The sequence below is a fragment of the Pocillopora verrucosa genome, chromosome 1, assembly GCF_036669915.1.
Source record: "Pocillopora verrucosa isolate sample1 chromosome 1, ASM3666991v2, whole genome shotgun sequence".
Taxonomy (NCBI): Eukaryota; Metazoa; Cnidaria; class Anthozoa; order Scleractinia; family Pocilloporidae; genus Pocillopora; species Pocillopora verrucosa.
The window spans coordinates 17,187,372-17,203,808 of NC_089312.1; the positions used below are offsets into that span (position 1 = coordinate 17,187,372).

Below are 16,437 nucleotides of genomic sequence, written 5' to 3' on the forward strand. Positions count from 1 at the left end.
CACTTAATTGCTTTTGTCAGAAAGACAGGAGACTGATCTTCAATTATTTGGCCTGCCAATCAGTTGGTCAATCTGTTACTTAGTCAGCTAGTCAGTCAGCTAGTCAGTCAGTCAGTCACAATTGCTTTTGTCAGTTAGACAGGTGATTGATCTTCCAGTGAACTAGGACATTTAAGAAGTATCGTCTGGTAAAAAGGAGCTAAAACTCAAAGTGGCTTAAAATGTTATTTTACTTACAGGTGCTAGAAATGCTGGTTACAGTTTTGAACTGCTACCAGCGAGATGAAGTCAAATGGAAGGACCTATCGGGACAAATCATAGACCTGCTCCTTCCTCTTCTGGCAAACCAGAAGGTAGAATTGTTAGTTCAAATTGACAATTAGTTTGTGAAACAATGAAGTTTATGACTTCATTTTTCACCTCAACTTGTCTCAATCAAACAAATAAGCGTTTAGGATGAAACAATTGCTAAATTTCTGAGTGATTATTACTCTGTTCTTATCAATACAGGTCCACGTTGAATCAGAGTATGGTATTGAGATGTTACAAGCTGTGTTCGCCGCTGTTGCCCCTGGGTCATTATGGCCAGTAGATGTGCTCTTGAGGGTTTTGTTTTCCAGCTGTGATCAGGTGTGAAACTGTTTTACAAATTGTGTTATTTACGTGACGCTACCGATGTTGCTTATCCCAGCAGTATACAGGGTGCTTGTTACCATCGAGTTCTTTGTGGATCAGTGGAAGAACATCGGACCACAAAACTAAAGACAGTTCTAAGGTTTAGATCGTCGCGGGTCAATCAGATTTCTTTTTCTTTGTTACAAATCGGAAATCAACTTTCTGTATTTGTCGGCTGCACCAGAAATTTACCTTCTTTCTTAATTTGTTTCCTAAAGTTAAACTTAGAGCGAATTTTTTGCTGATTTAAGTAAAAAGAGTCTTTTTTTCCTTGCTCAGAGAGACATAATTTTTCTGCTGCACCGCTAACTAGATTGCAGTATTAATAGCAAATCAGCCTCTCAACAGTTTTTATTTTTCATCTCTCGCTGAACTCTCCTTTTCCAATTTTAGTTATTAGCTATTTTTCCCTCTTGAATACTTCTTTCTTAACACAGTCAGATGCATTCAAGCGTTGGTTAGCTACAATACTTGTGGTATTACAAACTCTCATGGCACAAGTAACAGAAGACATCCTTCTGTCGAGAATTGACCAATCGGGATTTCGACCTAGATGTGTCAACATGATGGACAAACCTTTGCTACCCATTGAAGTGAGTATGAGAGTCGGCGAGTTGTGAAGAAAATACGTGGAAGAGGAGGGGAAGTAGTTATGCGATCCCATCATTCTTCACTCCTTTTCTCTGATTCCCATAAGATTGCAGTGATCGTAAGTATCACAAGAAAATCGGCCGTGAGATTTTAAGAGAACTGGGGCACGCTGGAGTTCTGAACATGTACACTAACCTTTCTCTATCAGCTTATCCTATGGGACGTTCCTATGAGGTCCCTTCTTTAGAAAATTCTTCCTTTGACACCAATCCACAAGCTTCTTCAAATAGCATTTTGAAAGGGTCATGTCGCTTTCCTGTCTCCCTCTCCGTCTCTCTCCTTCTATTTTCCCATTTACCCATTCTATATGGCAATTTTTCCAATGAGGTTCTTGTTTATCTTAAAATGTGTTCATTTTGTGTTGTTTTGTTTTTCATTTTTACAGGTTTTCGTAAAGTTCCTCTTTTACGTTGTTGAAACAAGTGCCAACCATGTTAACATGGCAACAAGAAACTCCTTAGTAAACTTGAGATCACCAAGCGAAGAAGCCTTCTTATTGAAACTGTTTGGCAGCTTGCTTTCATGTGTTACACATCTGTTAAAATCAGGTTTGTAACAATTGCTGAAGCGAAATGCATTATGAAGAGAACGTTTCTCTAGCTTACCATAGGATCTTTTTCCCATTTGTGCAAGACAAGCGCAAGCACGAGCACAGGCAACTTTTCTTCGAGCGTGTTCTTGTGTGTGTGAGTTATGGAGAAGTATTCTTGTCTCAAACGGCGTGGGAGTTAGCTTGCATTAATCCCTTGACCCCTTAGAGTGACTAGCATCTAATTTCTCCTTACAATATCACCTCAGAATCACATATAAAGGTTACGAGAATAAAGAAATGATCACCAAATGAAGAAGCTCTTGATTGTTGAACAAACTCTTCTTGTCAACACCTTTGAATATGTACAGAGAACAGTATGGAGAATATGCATAGTGATGTTAGAGCAGAAAGGATCAAGGACACCACTGAGTAATTTGATATTGCCCTGGACCACTCTTTCTGTCATTTCATCTCTGTTTGTGCTTTCAATACCGTACCACAAATGATAATTTTATCATGACAAGTAAAATTTCTCTGTTGATGTTGTTAGCAAACTTCAAGAAAGTGTCCCAGTTAGCATCTTCGTCACCCATCATCCATCCAACTGTGGACTTAGTCAATGAAAATTTGTCTCATCTTGTGGACACCCACCCAGTTCTGGTTCTACAGTGGTGTCATGTGTTGAGACAACTGAAGTACACGGACACACAGTTCTGGTTTGGGTTCCTTGACACAGGACTACGTTTGAGCACTGGTAGGAAAAGCAGAAAATTGCACTGTTTTTCTCCCAGCACCAGCTGAGAGACTCCTTTGAATGTTTGTTTGCCTTTAACTGATTGACACAGATCCATGGTCCTAGTTAAAAATTTTACAGAAGCATCCAAAACCAATTGTAGCTCTTTCAGAGTAAGGATAGACGATATCTTATTTTCTTATATTTTCTACAACAGCAACAACAACAACAACAACAACAACAACAACAACAACAACAACAACAACAATAATAATAATAATTATAATAATAATAATGATATGTATTATATTTTATCTTCTCAGGAGTAAGAGTTCACGTACAAGTATCTCGATTCTTGTTAATTCTTTTTCTTTTATTCGGTAGCCTCTGGTAGCAATATTGAACTGGAGGGCCCGACGTTGAATAAAGATGTGACTCGATCGGGAGTGATACTGATCTACTGTGACCTGCTTATAACACAACACATGGTATGTTTACTCTGATGAATAACTGGGATGCGTTTTATTACAGAATGGCATAAATGTGAGTTACCTTATTCTGTGGAGATTTTTCACATAAAGCGCGAGAGAAAAATAGTTAGTCTTCCCTGAAAAATGTGGCGTAATTTTTTCAAGTTTATTTTTGCAGTCCATACTGTTTTGTCAATCTGGACACATATAACTTTCCTCGTTCTTGGTGTTTGATTAATCTTTTGTTTTTGCTCTATTTTCGAAACGTCTCGGGGAAGCTGTTTTAGCGCCAGTAACCTTCAATAAGTAGCTGGCTACAAAATGTAAATTAAGCCAGATTTAACTCGGTGACGTGTAACCCTGGTTTAGGATTGAAAGGAAAGTAAACAGCAAGAGAATGTGAAACAGAATTAATCCTGCTTAAACAAGATCTCTTTTTCATGCACACCAGGAGCAGGGATCATTGGATCAGTCTCAGGTCGGGACCCTGCTAAGGATGTCCCTAGAGGACCTTGTACAGATGACAGATGAACCACCCATACAGGGGTTTCTAGGGTAAGCCGTCTTTGTTTTTGAAAATCTTTTTTGATATTCATGCATTATTGTCTCCTTCAGGAAGTACCGTATATAGAGGAAAGCTCGTTGAATGTGTGAATTGACTTTTAGTAATGTATACTGGTGAGTGAAAACATCTCCTTTTGTCATAGGAAGTTGAAAAATTTGACTTTGGGGACAGAAACTGCGCTCTGTGGGGAAATTCTAACTATATTACCAAGTAACAATTGCCGATTTTGACAATCGTCAGTTGATAGGCCACTACACTCTGTAATTAAATGACACTCCTTATTTGCCCAGCCGATTGTACTCAAAGACTCCTTGTTCTGTTGTTAAATCTCAGCATTCTGTACAGTACTCACGAAGGAAGCAAGCTTCTGTTAGACTCATTTAGTTCCTCGAGAGCTCTACATGAAACAGTAAAACGGGTAGGCGTTTGATTATTATTAAAGGTTGTGTGATAATTCTTAAAACCTTGGAGGTTCAGCATTCTTAGTTAAATAGAGCGCTTTTCGAATGAGTGTCGTGAAACCAGTTATCACAACTGCCGATCAGAACTAAGAAAAGCATCGCAACGAGTCCTTGAGATTTAAAGTAAAAGCAAGCCACTACTTTAAGTGCGAGAAAATGTGAATGACTTAGCCGTGATTGGTTTCAGTTGTGCATCTTATTGGTTGAGAGATTGGCGGAAGTTTTCCAGATCATTTACAGAGCGTAGTAAAGTAAGATCAATGCAGTCCAAATTTGCTTTCAAATCACACCCAAGTGTCATGTGTGATAATATGAAAAGTTGAGCGCAAACCCAGGATATGTCATATTCATGAAAACTCAATAATAAGGCACTCTTGATAAATAATTCACTCGACTTTAACCAGATTCATGGATTACCTGTCGCTCTTTGCTTTCTCCAGCCAAGTCTTGTGCGTGATTTAATGAACTGCCTGAAAGGGGTGCATCAGTCACAATCGGTTTACCTTATCAAGATACTGGCCGAGTATTTCCTCAACTCAACTCATCAGTCGGTTGCAAGAATGGCAGAACGTTTGATTTGCAAGAAGTTGGAGATATGTATCGATGGACAGAAAATGGTAAATCATGCTTTTTACTCTGTGCAGAGTTTGAAGACATTATGCTCAAATGTGTTGGCATCTAAAAACATCTGAGCAACGAAAAACTCCTCTTACATAAAGGTAAAGTGCTCGCCCTTACAGTTAGCTTGCATTTAAAGTCTGTATACTACATTTAGCTTGTCTTTGTTTTTATTAGGCACCATCCCAGGAACTCGTTGAGGATGAACTAAGATCAGTTTGTCAGTTGATAGCGTCGAAGAAGGAAATAACTAGGTAATGATAAAGAGAATTTCAAATTTCCCCTTTTATAGTTAGTAGAGTTGGCCATCGGAAATCCTCAAAGTCGCGAAACATTAATCCAAAAATTAAATTAGGATGAACATCATATAATTCTCGGAAAGTCTTTCCAATTGCAGCCACTTCTCGTGCTCTCCAATTTAAACTTTAAATTTTTAGTGTGCAGTTTTTAGTACTTAATCCTACGCTTAGACAGTTACCCAAAAACGCAGCAGTCACTTGGTATGGTTTGGGCTAGACCTTAGGTAATCTTAGTCTTTGAACAGAAGAAAAGCCTGACAAAACCTCGAACAATCCAAAGCAGTTCTTCATATCGCTCTGACGAAGGGCTAACGCTCGAAACGTCAGCCTTTAAACTCTTTACGGTGGCTAATTTACGTTCAAGTTTTCAACTCAGTTGTTCACACTAAATTACCTGTTAAACTCTCCCACCGACGCAGCATCACAGTTTCTTCAGAAACTTAACCCCTTTATCCTATAATGTTATCTTGTTTTTACCTTTTTAGAAATCAAACGTTGTTGTCGTTGGTAACTAAAATTCTCCCCTCAAGTTCACCTGTGGAAAGGGATATGCCTTGCAATGAAGATCTGGCTTCGTCTATGAAAAACTACACGATTGATCAGGTGACTGTGTAGAGGAGGCTTTTCTACGAAACGTTTTTGTTTAAATTTGCCATCGTTCTTTCACAAATACTGCAATCTGATTAAGTTTTGAACGACTAGTAGATTTTTAAGTATGAAAGCGGTCTTCGAAGTCATGAACACTACTTAGGCAGTAACGAAAATAAGGCCTAAAAAAAATGGAGGCCTGTACGGGATTTGAACCCACGACCACTGCAATACCGATGCAATGTTCTACCTTTTTGTACGCTTAAAAAATTAGACTTTGAGCTCAAGATTTCTATGCATAATAGCTGATTCGGGCTTCGCCCTCATCTAACTTTTAGTCATACATACTTTCGCAAGTTATATGTGAAATTTATGATATGATATATCTTAATACTTATTGCTTTGCTCCGAGCTTGGAGCGGTGTAACTCGTCTTGTGCAGCGCTGGAGCGGTGTTTTGTGGGAAACTTATTCAATCCGTCTCAACATTATCTTTTCAGGCTTGACTAAATATTTCAATTGCAATTTACCTGCCCCTTAACTTTCAAAATCTTGACATTAATTCTCTTCAATGATTGCCGCACATTTCTTTTAATGTTAGCTCTAAGAAGTTGGTTTTTGATCAAATGATATCCCTTGGTTGATAGTTTTCTTTATTATTATCATCACTTTTCTGCCTTACAAAGAAATGACATTTTAAGGAGAGATCAACCAACTCCTTTCAGTCGGTGTACTGGCGTAACTATCCAAGCGGATGGCACTCAAACAGTTCGAAAATCACTGACCACCTGCTCGAGCTCAACAAACTGTTCTTGCGCACATCTGCATTGGTTATTCCTTTTGTAAACCGACAGAAAGTACTGTTTACAGCCTAAAAAATCTGGTGCGTGAAAACTGATCTTCAATCTTTGTCTGTACTACAGGAATGGTTTTGCCGACTTGCTCAGCAATGCTGTTTTGCTGCTCGTCCAATGGACCAGAGGAACGGAGTCAACGTTAAACCTGAGGCGATTCAGATGCTCAGTGTTCTGAATGCAAAGGAAGTTTCTTTTGTCATAAATCACGAGGTGTGTGCTTAAAAACAGAGCCGGCGTTAATGTACAGGATGGTGTACAGTGAACGATCGGAATTTTGATTCAGCCGAAAAGTTTTGAAATAAAGTTTTCAACCGTTATGTAACTGACTTGCTAAGATATTTCCTTTCTTATTTCTTGTAGAACTTTGACATCTCTCTGCTTGAAGAATGTATATCACTTGGAATCGAAAGAACTCTTCTGTTGACCTCGAGAAGGCAGAACGGAGAGGTAATTTGTACTACTTGTAACTCTCGTGAAGCAAGAAACTAGCGACATAGCAGAGTGTTTTTTGTTGTTGGCATTGAATCTGAGTGCTTTTCAATTGAGTGTCACGAAAAGAAAACCCTAGTACTCGCCATGACCAATCAGAACTACTGTGAAATCACTGGGTGCCAATGAAAACGTAAATTAAGGGAAGGTAACGGCTTTAAGGGCGGGAAAACGCCAGTGACCAAGTCAGGATTAGTTTTGCACCTGATTGGTTGGTAGGTTGTGGGAGTCTTCCGAACAAATCATAGAGCAGTGTGAAGTAAAAGCGATGCAATACTGGGTTACATTCAACCCTCAGTTGATAAAAGCGTAAATACCCTTAATCCTGCTTGAGGTTGTAATTGGTTTCTGCGACCTTCATTTGATTACGGGAGGTCTGAAAATATTAAAAAATTCAACAAACCAGCAACCAAGCTTCTTACTAGTTGAAATTCGTAACTACTGATATGCCGTTTTGATCAGCGACGTTTGCCCCTAGTACGCTCCTGCGAAAAGAAGTAAACTGCGAACAAGCCAACACTTTTGCCTTTTGGTCTTAAAGAGTATTTGCCATTTTGTGTATTTCTCAGTAAAATCTATGGTGACTTAATTAACGTTTCTCTTTTCCTTTCCAGAACGTACCAAGTAATTTACTTAACAATGCAGAGCACTTTGAAAACCATGACGTCGATCAATTATTGCTTATTTCCAAACTCGCTTTATTTTCCAAAATTGGACAAGTTGCAAAGGATGTTATTACAACGAGAACGTTCAGAGGTAATACTAACATGACATTTTTTTATTTTATTGAGAGAACCTACTCATTAGAACGTGTGTATAGTAAATAGAGCAACAGTAGCACATTTAAGTCTCCCTTTAACAACCACTCTTAGTGCAGGAAAAGGTGGTCGCTTAAGGAAGCTTTTCGTTTAACTTTGGCTTCCAAGATCCTGATATCAAGTCTTCCTATTATCAGTCACACTAAAATTTTAATCTTAACTCCGAGAATCTGGTGTATGATAAAAAATGGTGGCAATCGATATTTTCATTTCTTCTGTTCACCTGCTTGAAAATGTGTTGATATTGTAAGGAGAAATTCCTTCTTGATTATTCCTGGAAGTGAAAAGGATAAAGGAATCGTGAAGGTAATAAGCCAAATAGTGCTTGGGTCGTCTTGTTATTACCATGATGGAAAAAAAGTATTCTCAATCAGGTGATATTCTAGAGAGTGCTACTCGCCTGGTCGTGATTAAAGTTTTTCTTTACAAAGTCTTTAAAAATATTTTAGCTTAATTCAGACTTTGAAATCATCGAGGAAACATTTTGCAACTGTATCGTCTTCGTTTATTACCACAGATAATGAAAATTCAACAAAGCTGCAGTGTTTCCAGTTGGCTTCTGATCGTCTGTCAGCTCTCTGCAATGATGTTGATTGGTGCAAAAAGGTCGCGTCCCTTGCAAGGGCTCTTGTGGCCTTAGCTGGTGCAATTCCGACTCTTCCTAAGCATTGTAAAATCCCCGAATCTGGCCAAGAAGCGCTTTTTCAGTTTGTTTTCGTTCCATTGGCGGTAAGTGACAATGTTAATAAAATTATTGGATTTATGTTCAGGAGGGGAAAGAGGGGGTAGGGTTGTGTTGTGTCCTTGGGTGGGACTGCTAACTCTGACGTTTCCTTTCTCCGCCTGGGTGTATAACTGGGTACCTGCGAAATACCTCGGGTTAACCTTGCGATGGACGAGCATCCCGTTTGGAGGGGAGGGGAGGGGAGGGGAGGGGAGGAGGATAGAAGTTATTCTTATCACTTTTTGTTATTGATGCCAAAATAAGTTGTGGCTGGAAGACCTTTCTGGCTGGTAAGCTGACCTACCTTTTTCCTTCATATGTACGGATGATTATGGTTGTGCCATAGCTTATCATGCCTGTAGTCTTGAAACATGACGATAATGTGGTTCATATAACAAAGAGTTACTGATGATATAAAATACCTTGAAACTTCAAAGGTGTTGATGTTACGATTGTGGATTCTCTTGTCCAATCTCTATTTTCAGATGGTGCATTGTTCCCTTGTAAATGGTAAACGTCCATGTTCCGTTGAACTGAAGTCTAATCTTGAATGTCTGGCTAAGGTAATCCAGTTTCTACTAAATGGTATAATGTTTTTGTGACTTAGTTTGAATCTTGACATTACTCATTAAAACAGTTTTCGATACTTCGTGTTACTTTTAGAGAAGAACTTAATATTTCTCCTTTAAAACAAATAATAAGCTTGTACCATAGGCGTAATTTTTAGTGAGCTATTTTCACTTCAGGATGTCTTTTATGAACAAACCTTTGTTTGTGTTTGCGTATGTGTGTGTTTTTTCTCACGGCTAGGAAACCAAATTTTCTCAATCACAGACCTCTTTTGGAAACCCTAGTACCAGCTACGTACCAATTTAATCTCAATGAGCGACAGGAATTTTTCGTAGCTTTTCCCTGCTTATCCGGACTTTTCAGCCAGTTCTCTTTTAGCATGGTAATTTGCTTATATTAACTGAGTTGATAATAAAAAGTGGCCACCGTAAAGAGTTTTTAAGCTGACATTTTGCGCACAGGTCTGAGAACAGTAGTTTAAAGATACTTAGTTCAGTCACCATCACGGGGGAATGGATATTTACAGAGGCGAGCGATTAGTGATTTACTAACTAGTTTTGCTTTTCTTTTTTGCTGGGAATTTACAGTACCTTAATCTTGATTGCGCAAAGAGTATTGGGAAACTTGAGTTCTTTCCGTTGGTTTGTTCTGCTATTAATCACGTTCACGTGCTCTTAAATGCAGGTAAGCATAACAGGAGTTAAGTGCACTAGGTTTGTCTTAGCATGATATAGTAAATACAGCTATCCTCATTGGCTACTGGAGATATAGTCATCTCCATCTTTCTACATTCTACTGTGGGAAGTTTAGATAACTGTATCTGATGTGGACAGTAGTACTGTAAAAAGTGTAGATGGCGGTACCGCCTGTTGACGATGCAGATTGTGGTACTTACTTAAGGCAGTGTCGGTGATGTGTACTATAGTATTTTAAAGTGGTCATATGGGTTTTTGATTCTTTTGAACTCATTCGGAGATTGCGTGATGCGTGACCTGGGCTGTTGTAGCGGTTGAAGGGAATGCATATACCCGAAGCTAGAACGGCATATGCATATACAGTCAACTCTCGCCTTGCGGACACCTCGCTATCACGGACACCCCCTCATTGCGGACGGGAGCCAGCCCCCCGGCATAACGCATAAGGAAATGACTGAAAGAAACTCCCGCTATTACTGAATCTCGCTATTACGAAAACGCGAACACTTCCGTGCCCCCCCAGTGCGACATTTTACTCGTTTTTTCTTTCGCTGTAACGGACACTCAAGTACCTCGTCGAAAATCCTGACTCAAGTAATATAAAGCCACATTACGATAAAGGAAAAGTAAAGAAACCACTCTTGAATTGGATGCGAACATGAGAATTTCTTGCTTACGGCTGGGTCTTTTTCCGGCTCGTGAGGCCACGTTGGAAACGTTATGTTTGCGTAATTACATATTCTTTCTCTCGTACCCGTTATTACGAACTCACGCTATTACGGACACTAAATCTCTCCCCAAGGGTGTCCGCAATAACGGGAGTCAACTGTAGTCTCTTTGTCAGAAACGTAATGTATTTTGCGCATATATATGATAAAGAATGTGCTCGAATGAAAGTCTTTTCGGATTAGTTTGAGATCGTTATCAAACTTCTGATGTTCATTCTGTTTTTTAGTTGATGGTAGTGGTGACAATGACGAGGAAGGCTTCTTTACTGATCAAATTAAAGTTGATATGGGGGATGAAGGTAACAGGCATTTTAAAACTGTGAATCGTAGAATCATCGCCTCCCCTCGAATTAACACTCCTCTTTAACTGTTTTTCTGTTATTTTTATTTTATGGAATGAGCACTGAAACTAAACGAGATTTATAATGGTAATTGAGGTTTATCATTACTAGTCCGCACTCTTGTAGCGCACTGGTTGCAGCTTGTGAGTAGGGTAAGTTTTGAAAATTATCACCAGCACTAATCGAGCAAGCATGAAAATTTTAGAGTCAGTGCTCAAATCCTGGAATAAGCACGCCCGTCTTATTCTAAGTTTGTATTTGTTGCACACGCAACCATGTCACTCCCAAGTTCTCATTAATGATTCTCCCTTCTGTCCGCCATACAATTTTTTTTTTGTTTCTAAGAGAATTTGGTATTGGATCCACTTATTTTCCCCTAATTGATTTTTGTCTTTATTATCGTCACTTGTCTGTTTGATACTATTAATATTAGAAGGAGAAATTCCTTCTTGGTCACGCATGGGAGTGAAAGCGTTAAGCATGTAACAAGTTGAATGAATTCGAATCTGCTCTCTTTGACTTGTAGGAGTTCAGATTGCTAGGAAAGCCTGTGGAGAAATCTCACTGCTGATCCACCGGCTACTGACCATCCTGAAACCAGGATCAGTTCAAAAACCCTCCCTGCCTCAATTCCTATTGCGTCCTTTTCAAGACATCATTGTTGGTTTAGCGAGGCAACCTCTTGTTAACAGCTATGCGCGCACCCTACCTTTGGTGTGGAAGATGGGCTGGGCACCAGTCCCTGAAGGGCCTCTTAAAACAGAGCTTCCTCCTTTACCGATTGAGATCTTGAAAGAGAAAGATGTCCTGGATGAATTCGTAAAAAGGGTTAATTTGATTGGTAAGGTTTAACTCTGGTTACCTCTTCCTGACTTGTCTTGTGTTGGTTTTTTTTTCCAACTACTATGACTATTTTGGTGCTAAGTGGCCAAGTTTTCGTTTCGCTAGTATCACGCACACTGTTGATTGCGTCTTATTTAATTGTTTCGATATTATCTCCCTCTCTCTGCTTATTCTGTATCATTCATTTGTTTCGTTAGTATCTCGCGCACTCTGCGGATTCTGTTTCATTCAATTGCCTCTCTAATAACCTGCGCAGTCTGTTGAATCTGTTTCATTCAATGGTGTCGTTGGTATCTCGTGCAGTCTGTTTATTCAAGCTCATTAATTGTTTCATCAGTATCTCGTGCACTCTGAGGATTCTGTTCCATTCAATTGTTTCGTTAGTATCTCGCGCACTCTGAAAATTCTGTTCCATTCAATTGTTTCGTAAGTATCTCGTGCAGTTTGTTGATTCAGTTTCATCCAATTGTTCGCAAGTATCTCGCGCACTCTGAAGATTCTGTTTTACTCAATTTTTCGTTAGTATCTCCCGGAGTCTTTTGGTTCTATTTCATTCAATTGTTTCGTTAGTATCCCGCGCACTCTAAGGATTCTGTTGAATTCAATTATTGCTAGTGAGGAAGGTATTTTGGGTCCTGATAAGTTGGTACTTAAAAAAACCCTGGTGTGTTGCTTTTTGTTGTCAGGGTGGACCTCCAGACAACAGTTTGAAGAAACATGGGCTGCCCTTCTCGGTGTGATCAGTTCACCACCTCTACCAGATACAGTTTCAACAGAGGTTTGTTTAAAATTTGTTTTTCTCTAGTTGTACACCATTGAAATCTGTTGAGAAAAGATCATGCCCAATTTGGTCCGAATTTTACGCACTCAGTGAACCACGACTAAATTCGATTTCAAGCACTTCCTTTTCAAACTTTTCAGTGAGTTGTAGAAGTCCATGGTGATATAGGCTAGCAACTTTCGCTGACTTTCCTTCAGAGCCTTGCATGTCATCGCGAAGAACGGCTGTGGAAGCCTGAGATAGGTTACATGTACGGTTCATATTTTTCTTCTGCTGAATTGCAAATGTATCTCAAACGTTTGTCTGCGATTATCGCTTTGTCGTCCTACCCATATAATGTTCGTTTTTTTGTTATTCTTGTAATCAAACTAGCTGCTGTCACGAAAGAATCATTCGTTTAATTTGTGTTTTTCTGACTATGAATTCTTTTCTCTTAGTAATGCTTAACCACTGTTTTTGACTATTGTATTTGATGGTGTGCTATTGTTCGGATCAAGGGCAGTTGTAGCCAACAACCTTTTAGGTTAGGGCCAGCAAACAACTGTGAACTCTTTCACTCTTGGGTGCAATCAATGAGCAGTGTCCCCTTACTAGATTAACTCCCAGAAGTGATCAACATGTTACTTGTTCCTACAATATACATATATTATCCAGCAAATAGGTCATGAAAATACTCAAACCTATGTGGTATAAGGTTGTCATCTTGACCTAACACTAAATTGTCGGAACTAATGTGCAAGTAAATGTGTAGCAGCTAGACGGGAGAATCAATAAACAGATCTGGGAGTTAAAGGGTTAATTTATCGTAAAGCAAAACAGTGTTTAGTAGAATTAAATTGTAAATTCAAGTCTCTGTGCTAAAATACAAGAAATGTACGTCTGGCAGCGAGGAGAGTTGATTTTGAGACCGTGAGCGTAAAAATGGGTATCAGCAGCACTAGCGAAAGTTCCGCAATGAATTTTGGGTCTCTTAGCCTCCCTCTGCAACGACCTAACAGTATATTCCGCGTTCAAATTCCGACAGCCCCATAATTTTTTCTTTTGTAGTTGTAAGTTCATACCCGCTTTTTTCGTTACTGCATTGTAGGAGGATATGGAGTCGACGCATTCCTGCTGCCTGGCAGTCCGCTGTATCTCAGAATTGTTGCTTCAGACCACTCTTTACCCAGTCCCGGGAAACCCAAGCGCAAGTGCTTATCTACACAGACCGAGACACAGGGATCTGCCTTTCCTGGGAAGCAGGTGAGAATGCTGAGTGTATCGAAACATTGAACCTTTGTCCAAACAACACAATACTTGGGGATTACATCGGTGTGATTTATCGCACACTGTGACTGTTGCCAAAAGACACAACAAAAATTGCGTTTTATTGCGCTGATGTCGGTGGGCATGGTTTTACTCAGAGTTTCCTTTTATACCCTATAGTATTTTTCATTCATTTTTCTGGTCACATGCTATGATTACTAGGAATTGTAGTTGTACCACGCCCAATCGAAGGAAAGTCTCTCCTGTTTGGAAGAAAACGTTATTTGAAGAAATTTCTTGAATTGAACGTGACCCGTTACTTCGATTCCCTAGGAATTGGAAATTATGAAACAGGAGAACAGTCTGTTCCATTCGTTTTTTGTGTGATAAAAATTAGGGGAAGAAGTAAAGTGTGACGGTTGAGTGAAATGTATAATTGATAGAAATTGCTCTCATCTTGTTTCAATTTAGGGCAGGGAAGAAACTTACGTTTGTTAGGGGCATGATTGAGGAGGAATTTGTTTCCTTGTGCTGTACAGGGTAATTATTGTAGATTTTCTCCGGTTATTTTTTTATCTGAAACACTTTGAAGAAGAAGAACCATTAATTTGTGAGCAAGTGAGGATGGTAGTCAAACTGTTAGTTGACCCCTTGATGACTCGGGGTGACTCAATGTGCAAATTCTTCTCATAGTTTTTCAGTACACTGTGAAGCAGACGGATTACGAATATGAAGGAAACTATCAACTACGGATTAATGTCCTGATAGCGAATATAAAGGAGAATTTTTCTCCAAGTGTTTAGTGGAATCAGCTTTAATATCGTTGCTTTGAGAGGGTTCGGGTCTCTTCTTTTGCTTTTTATTTACGGAGATGGTGGCGTTTGAAAACTTCCAGATATGAATTGCTTTACTCTTATACATGCCAATGTAAATCCTCATACATAACACTTGAGAACATAACAGCTACTCTAAACTTCTTGGTCTCTAAAGACTTCAAATTATTAAAGAGCACTGGATTGGGTGTTACAAAATATATATGTATTAATAATGCATCTACAGCAGACATCATCATTGTAGGATGGTAACTTCTATGCTATTTTGTTATCCTTCAGTTTTTCTATTAACCTTTGCTTTAAAAGGGAGTTTATGAAAGAGTATATTTGCTACTTTCCCGTCTGGACGGGAGGATTAACCCCGTCCTTTCCCTTGAAGTTTGGAAGTTTGGAAAAACCCAATACCAAGTTTCCTTGCCCAAGAATAGTACACAATTGATCTGGAATTGATCTGGAATTCATTGGGATGAAAAAAAGGGGGGAAAAGGTGGAAGAATCCTTTGACTTAGAGAACTTGACTAGGTTTGAACTGCTATTTTCTTTTTGTAGAACTGGCCGAGTATTTATCTCGGATGAAGACCTAAAACCAGAGCGTTCTGTAAGTGTCCATCGGTCAAACAGTTTCCTGTGTTTAAACAGTTCAAGCGCGATGTGGATAACTAACCGAATGCTATTTGATCATCCGCTTTACGGACTCAATGTCGATCGCGTGCTGGGTTTTCACGACTACACCTTAGGACAGGTAACATGTAGTACTCTAGGTCATACCCTCTTTTGACAAACGATGAAAAATATTAATGTGTCAACCGAAGTCACCCGTTGTAGCTGTGTCAGTTTTAAGTCACATTTTGTTGTCTACATGTGGTGCTTTTTTTTCTTTGTGTGGCCAAAACCTCAAAGACATATTCGATCGCCTGCATGAGTTTAGATACTAGGAAATAGGTCCTGGCTCACAAAAATCTTTGAGTAATTTTGGTGTCGTTATTGACGTGGGGCATGGATTGAGAGGGAATGTTGTGAGGGGGTTTTTCAGCTGCCAATATTGTATTTATGAGTCGCCCTGATTACTCTTCAAATTCTTCTCCATTTTGACGTGTCTTGTCAACATTGTCTCTCTATGTTTCCTGTTGCCAAAAACCTAAAACTCTCAAGATCTGTCTCTGAACCCTCTGATTTACTTGCATTACATTTCTCGGCAAATTAGTGAATAATGTAACGATGATATGGGAGAAGTTGCTTGTTTATTCTCTTTGGCGCTGATAATACCGCGTAATATCGTGACGTAGCTCTTAGTAGAGGCCGAGCTAAATAAAATACGACAATGAGAGCTTTTGAGTCGAGAAGAAATGCTGTGTGTACTCCTTGTGTTTACTAGATATCTGTGGGCGCACTTCACAGTCAGGCTCAAAGCGAACTCCAAGAAAGGTACGATAGTGAAGATGATACTGCTGTTGTCGTTTCCCTTCCGCGCATGCCTCAACCTGAAAAACTCGACATCAAGTCTTGCGAGCAATTTCTTCTGGAGCTTTTCGAACAATGGATGTCCCCGTATATTCACCCCAGGACTCCTCTGGCACTCTTATCCGAGGCAACCAAAGCGGTGAGTTCAGCTCTAGTGTCACTAGATTAATCACATCGGCCAGGAAAGAACATAGGAAAGCAAACTGTCTGAAGCGCGGGAAAATGAGTGTAACCAAGTCGCGATTGCCTTTTTAGTTTTGTATCTGATTAGTTTAGGTGGTAGCAAAGTAGACTATGGATGAACAAAGGGAGTGGTGCTGCGTCGATGGGAGAGTATAACAGGGTAATTTAGTATTACCAACTGAGTAGATAGCGTAAATTGACCACCGTAAAGAGTTTCAAAGCTCACTTTTCGAGCGTTAGCCTTCGTTCATTCGCTCTGACGAAGGGCTGACGCTCGA

General features: G+C 39.5%; 1 protein-coding gene across 1 annotated transcript in view; it reads left to right on the forward strand.

Moving 5' to 3' along the window:
- LOC131784051 (huntingtin) overlaps nucleotides 1–16,437 on the forward strand; it is a 50,150-nt gene that overhangs the window by 25,688 nt on the left and 8,025 nt on the right. Inside the window, exons 32-55 of the mRNA XM_066167498.1 lie at nucleotides 240–353; nucleotides 511–630; nucleotides 1,113–1,268; nucleotides 1,712–1,874; nucleotides 2,409–2,612; nucleotides 2,976–3,079; nucleotides 3,513–3,616; nucleotides 3,960–4,044; nucleotides 4,528–4,704; nucleotides 4,883–4,959; nucleotides 5,490–5,607; nucleotides 6,515–6,658; nucleotides 6,809–6,895; nucleotides 7,552–7,693; nucleotides 8,273–8,484; nucleotides 8,965–9,042; nucleotides 9,637–9,733; nucleotides 10,700–10,771; nucleotides 11,340–11,654; nucleotides 12,343–12,434; nucleotides 13,525–13,679; nucleotides 14,154–14,222; nucleotides 15,065–15,257; nucleotides 15,891–16,115. Of these exons, the coding sequence (XP_066023595.1) occupies nucleotides 240–353; nucleotides 511–630; nucleotides 1,113–1,268; nucleotides 1,712–1,874; nucleotides 2,409–2,612; nucleotides 2,976–3,079; nucleotides 3,513–3,616; nucleotides 3,960–4,044; nucleotides 4,528–4,704; nucleotides 4,883–4,959; nucleotides 5,490–5,607; nucleotides 6,515–6,658; nucleotides 6,809–6,895; nucleotides 7,552–7,693; nucleotides 8,273–8,484; nucleotides 8,965–9,042; nucleotides 9,637–9,733; nucleotides 10,700–10,771; nucleotides 11,340–11,654; nucleotides 12,343–12,434; nucleotides 13,525–13,679; nucleotides 14,154–14,222; nucleotides 15,065–15,257; nucleotides 15,891–16,115 (3,303 nt within the window). The remainder of the gene's footprint in view (nucleotides 1–239; nucleotides 354–510; nucleotides 631–1,112; nucleotides 1,269–1,711; nucleotides 1,875–2,408; nucleotides 2,613–2,975; nucleotides 3,080–3,512; nucleotides 3,617–3,959; nucleotides 4,045–4,527; nucleotides 4,705–4,882; nucleotides 4,960–5,489; nucleotides 5,608–6,514; nucleotides 6,659–6,808; nucleotides 6,896–7,551; nucleotides 7,694–8,272; nucleotides 8,485–8,964; nucleotides 9,043–9,636; nucleotides 9,734–10,699; nucleotides 10,772–11,339; nucleotides 11,655–12,342; nucleotides 12,435–13,524; nucleotides 13,680–14,153; nucleotides 14,223–15,064; nucleotides 15,258–15,890; nucleotides 16,116–16,437) is intronic.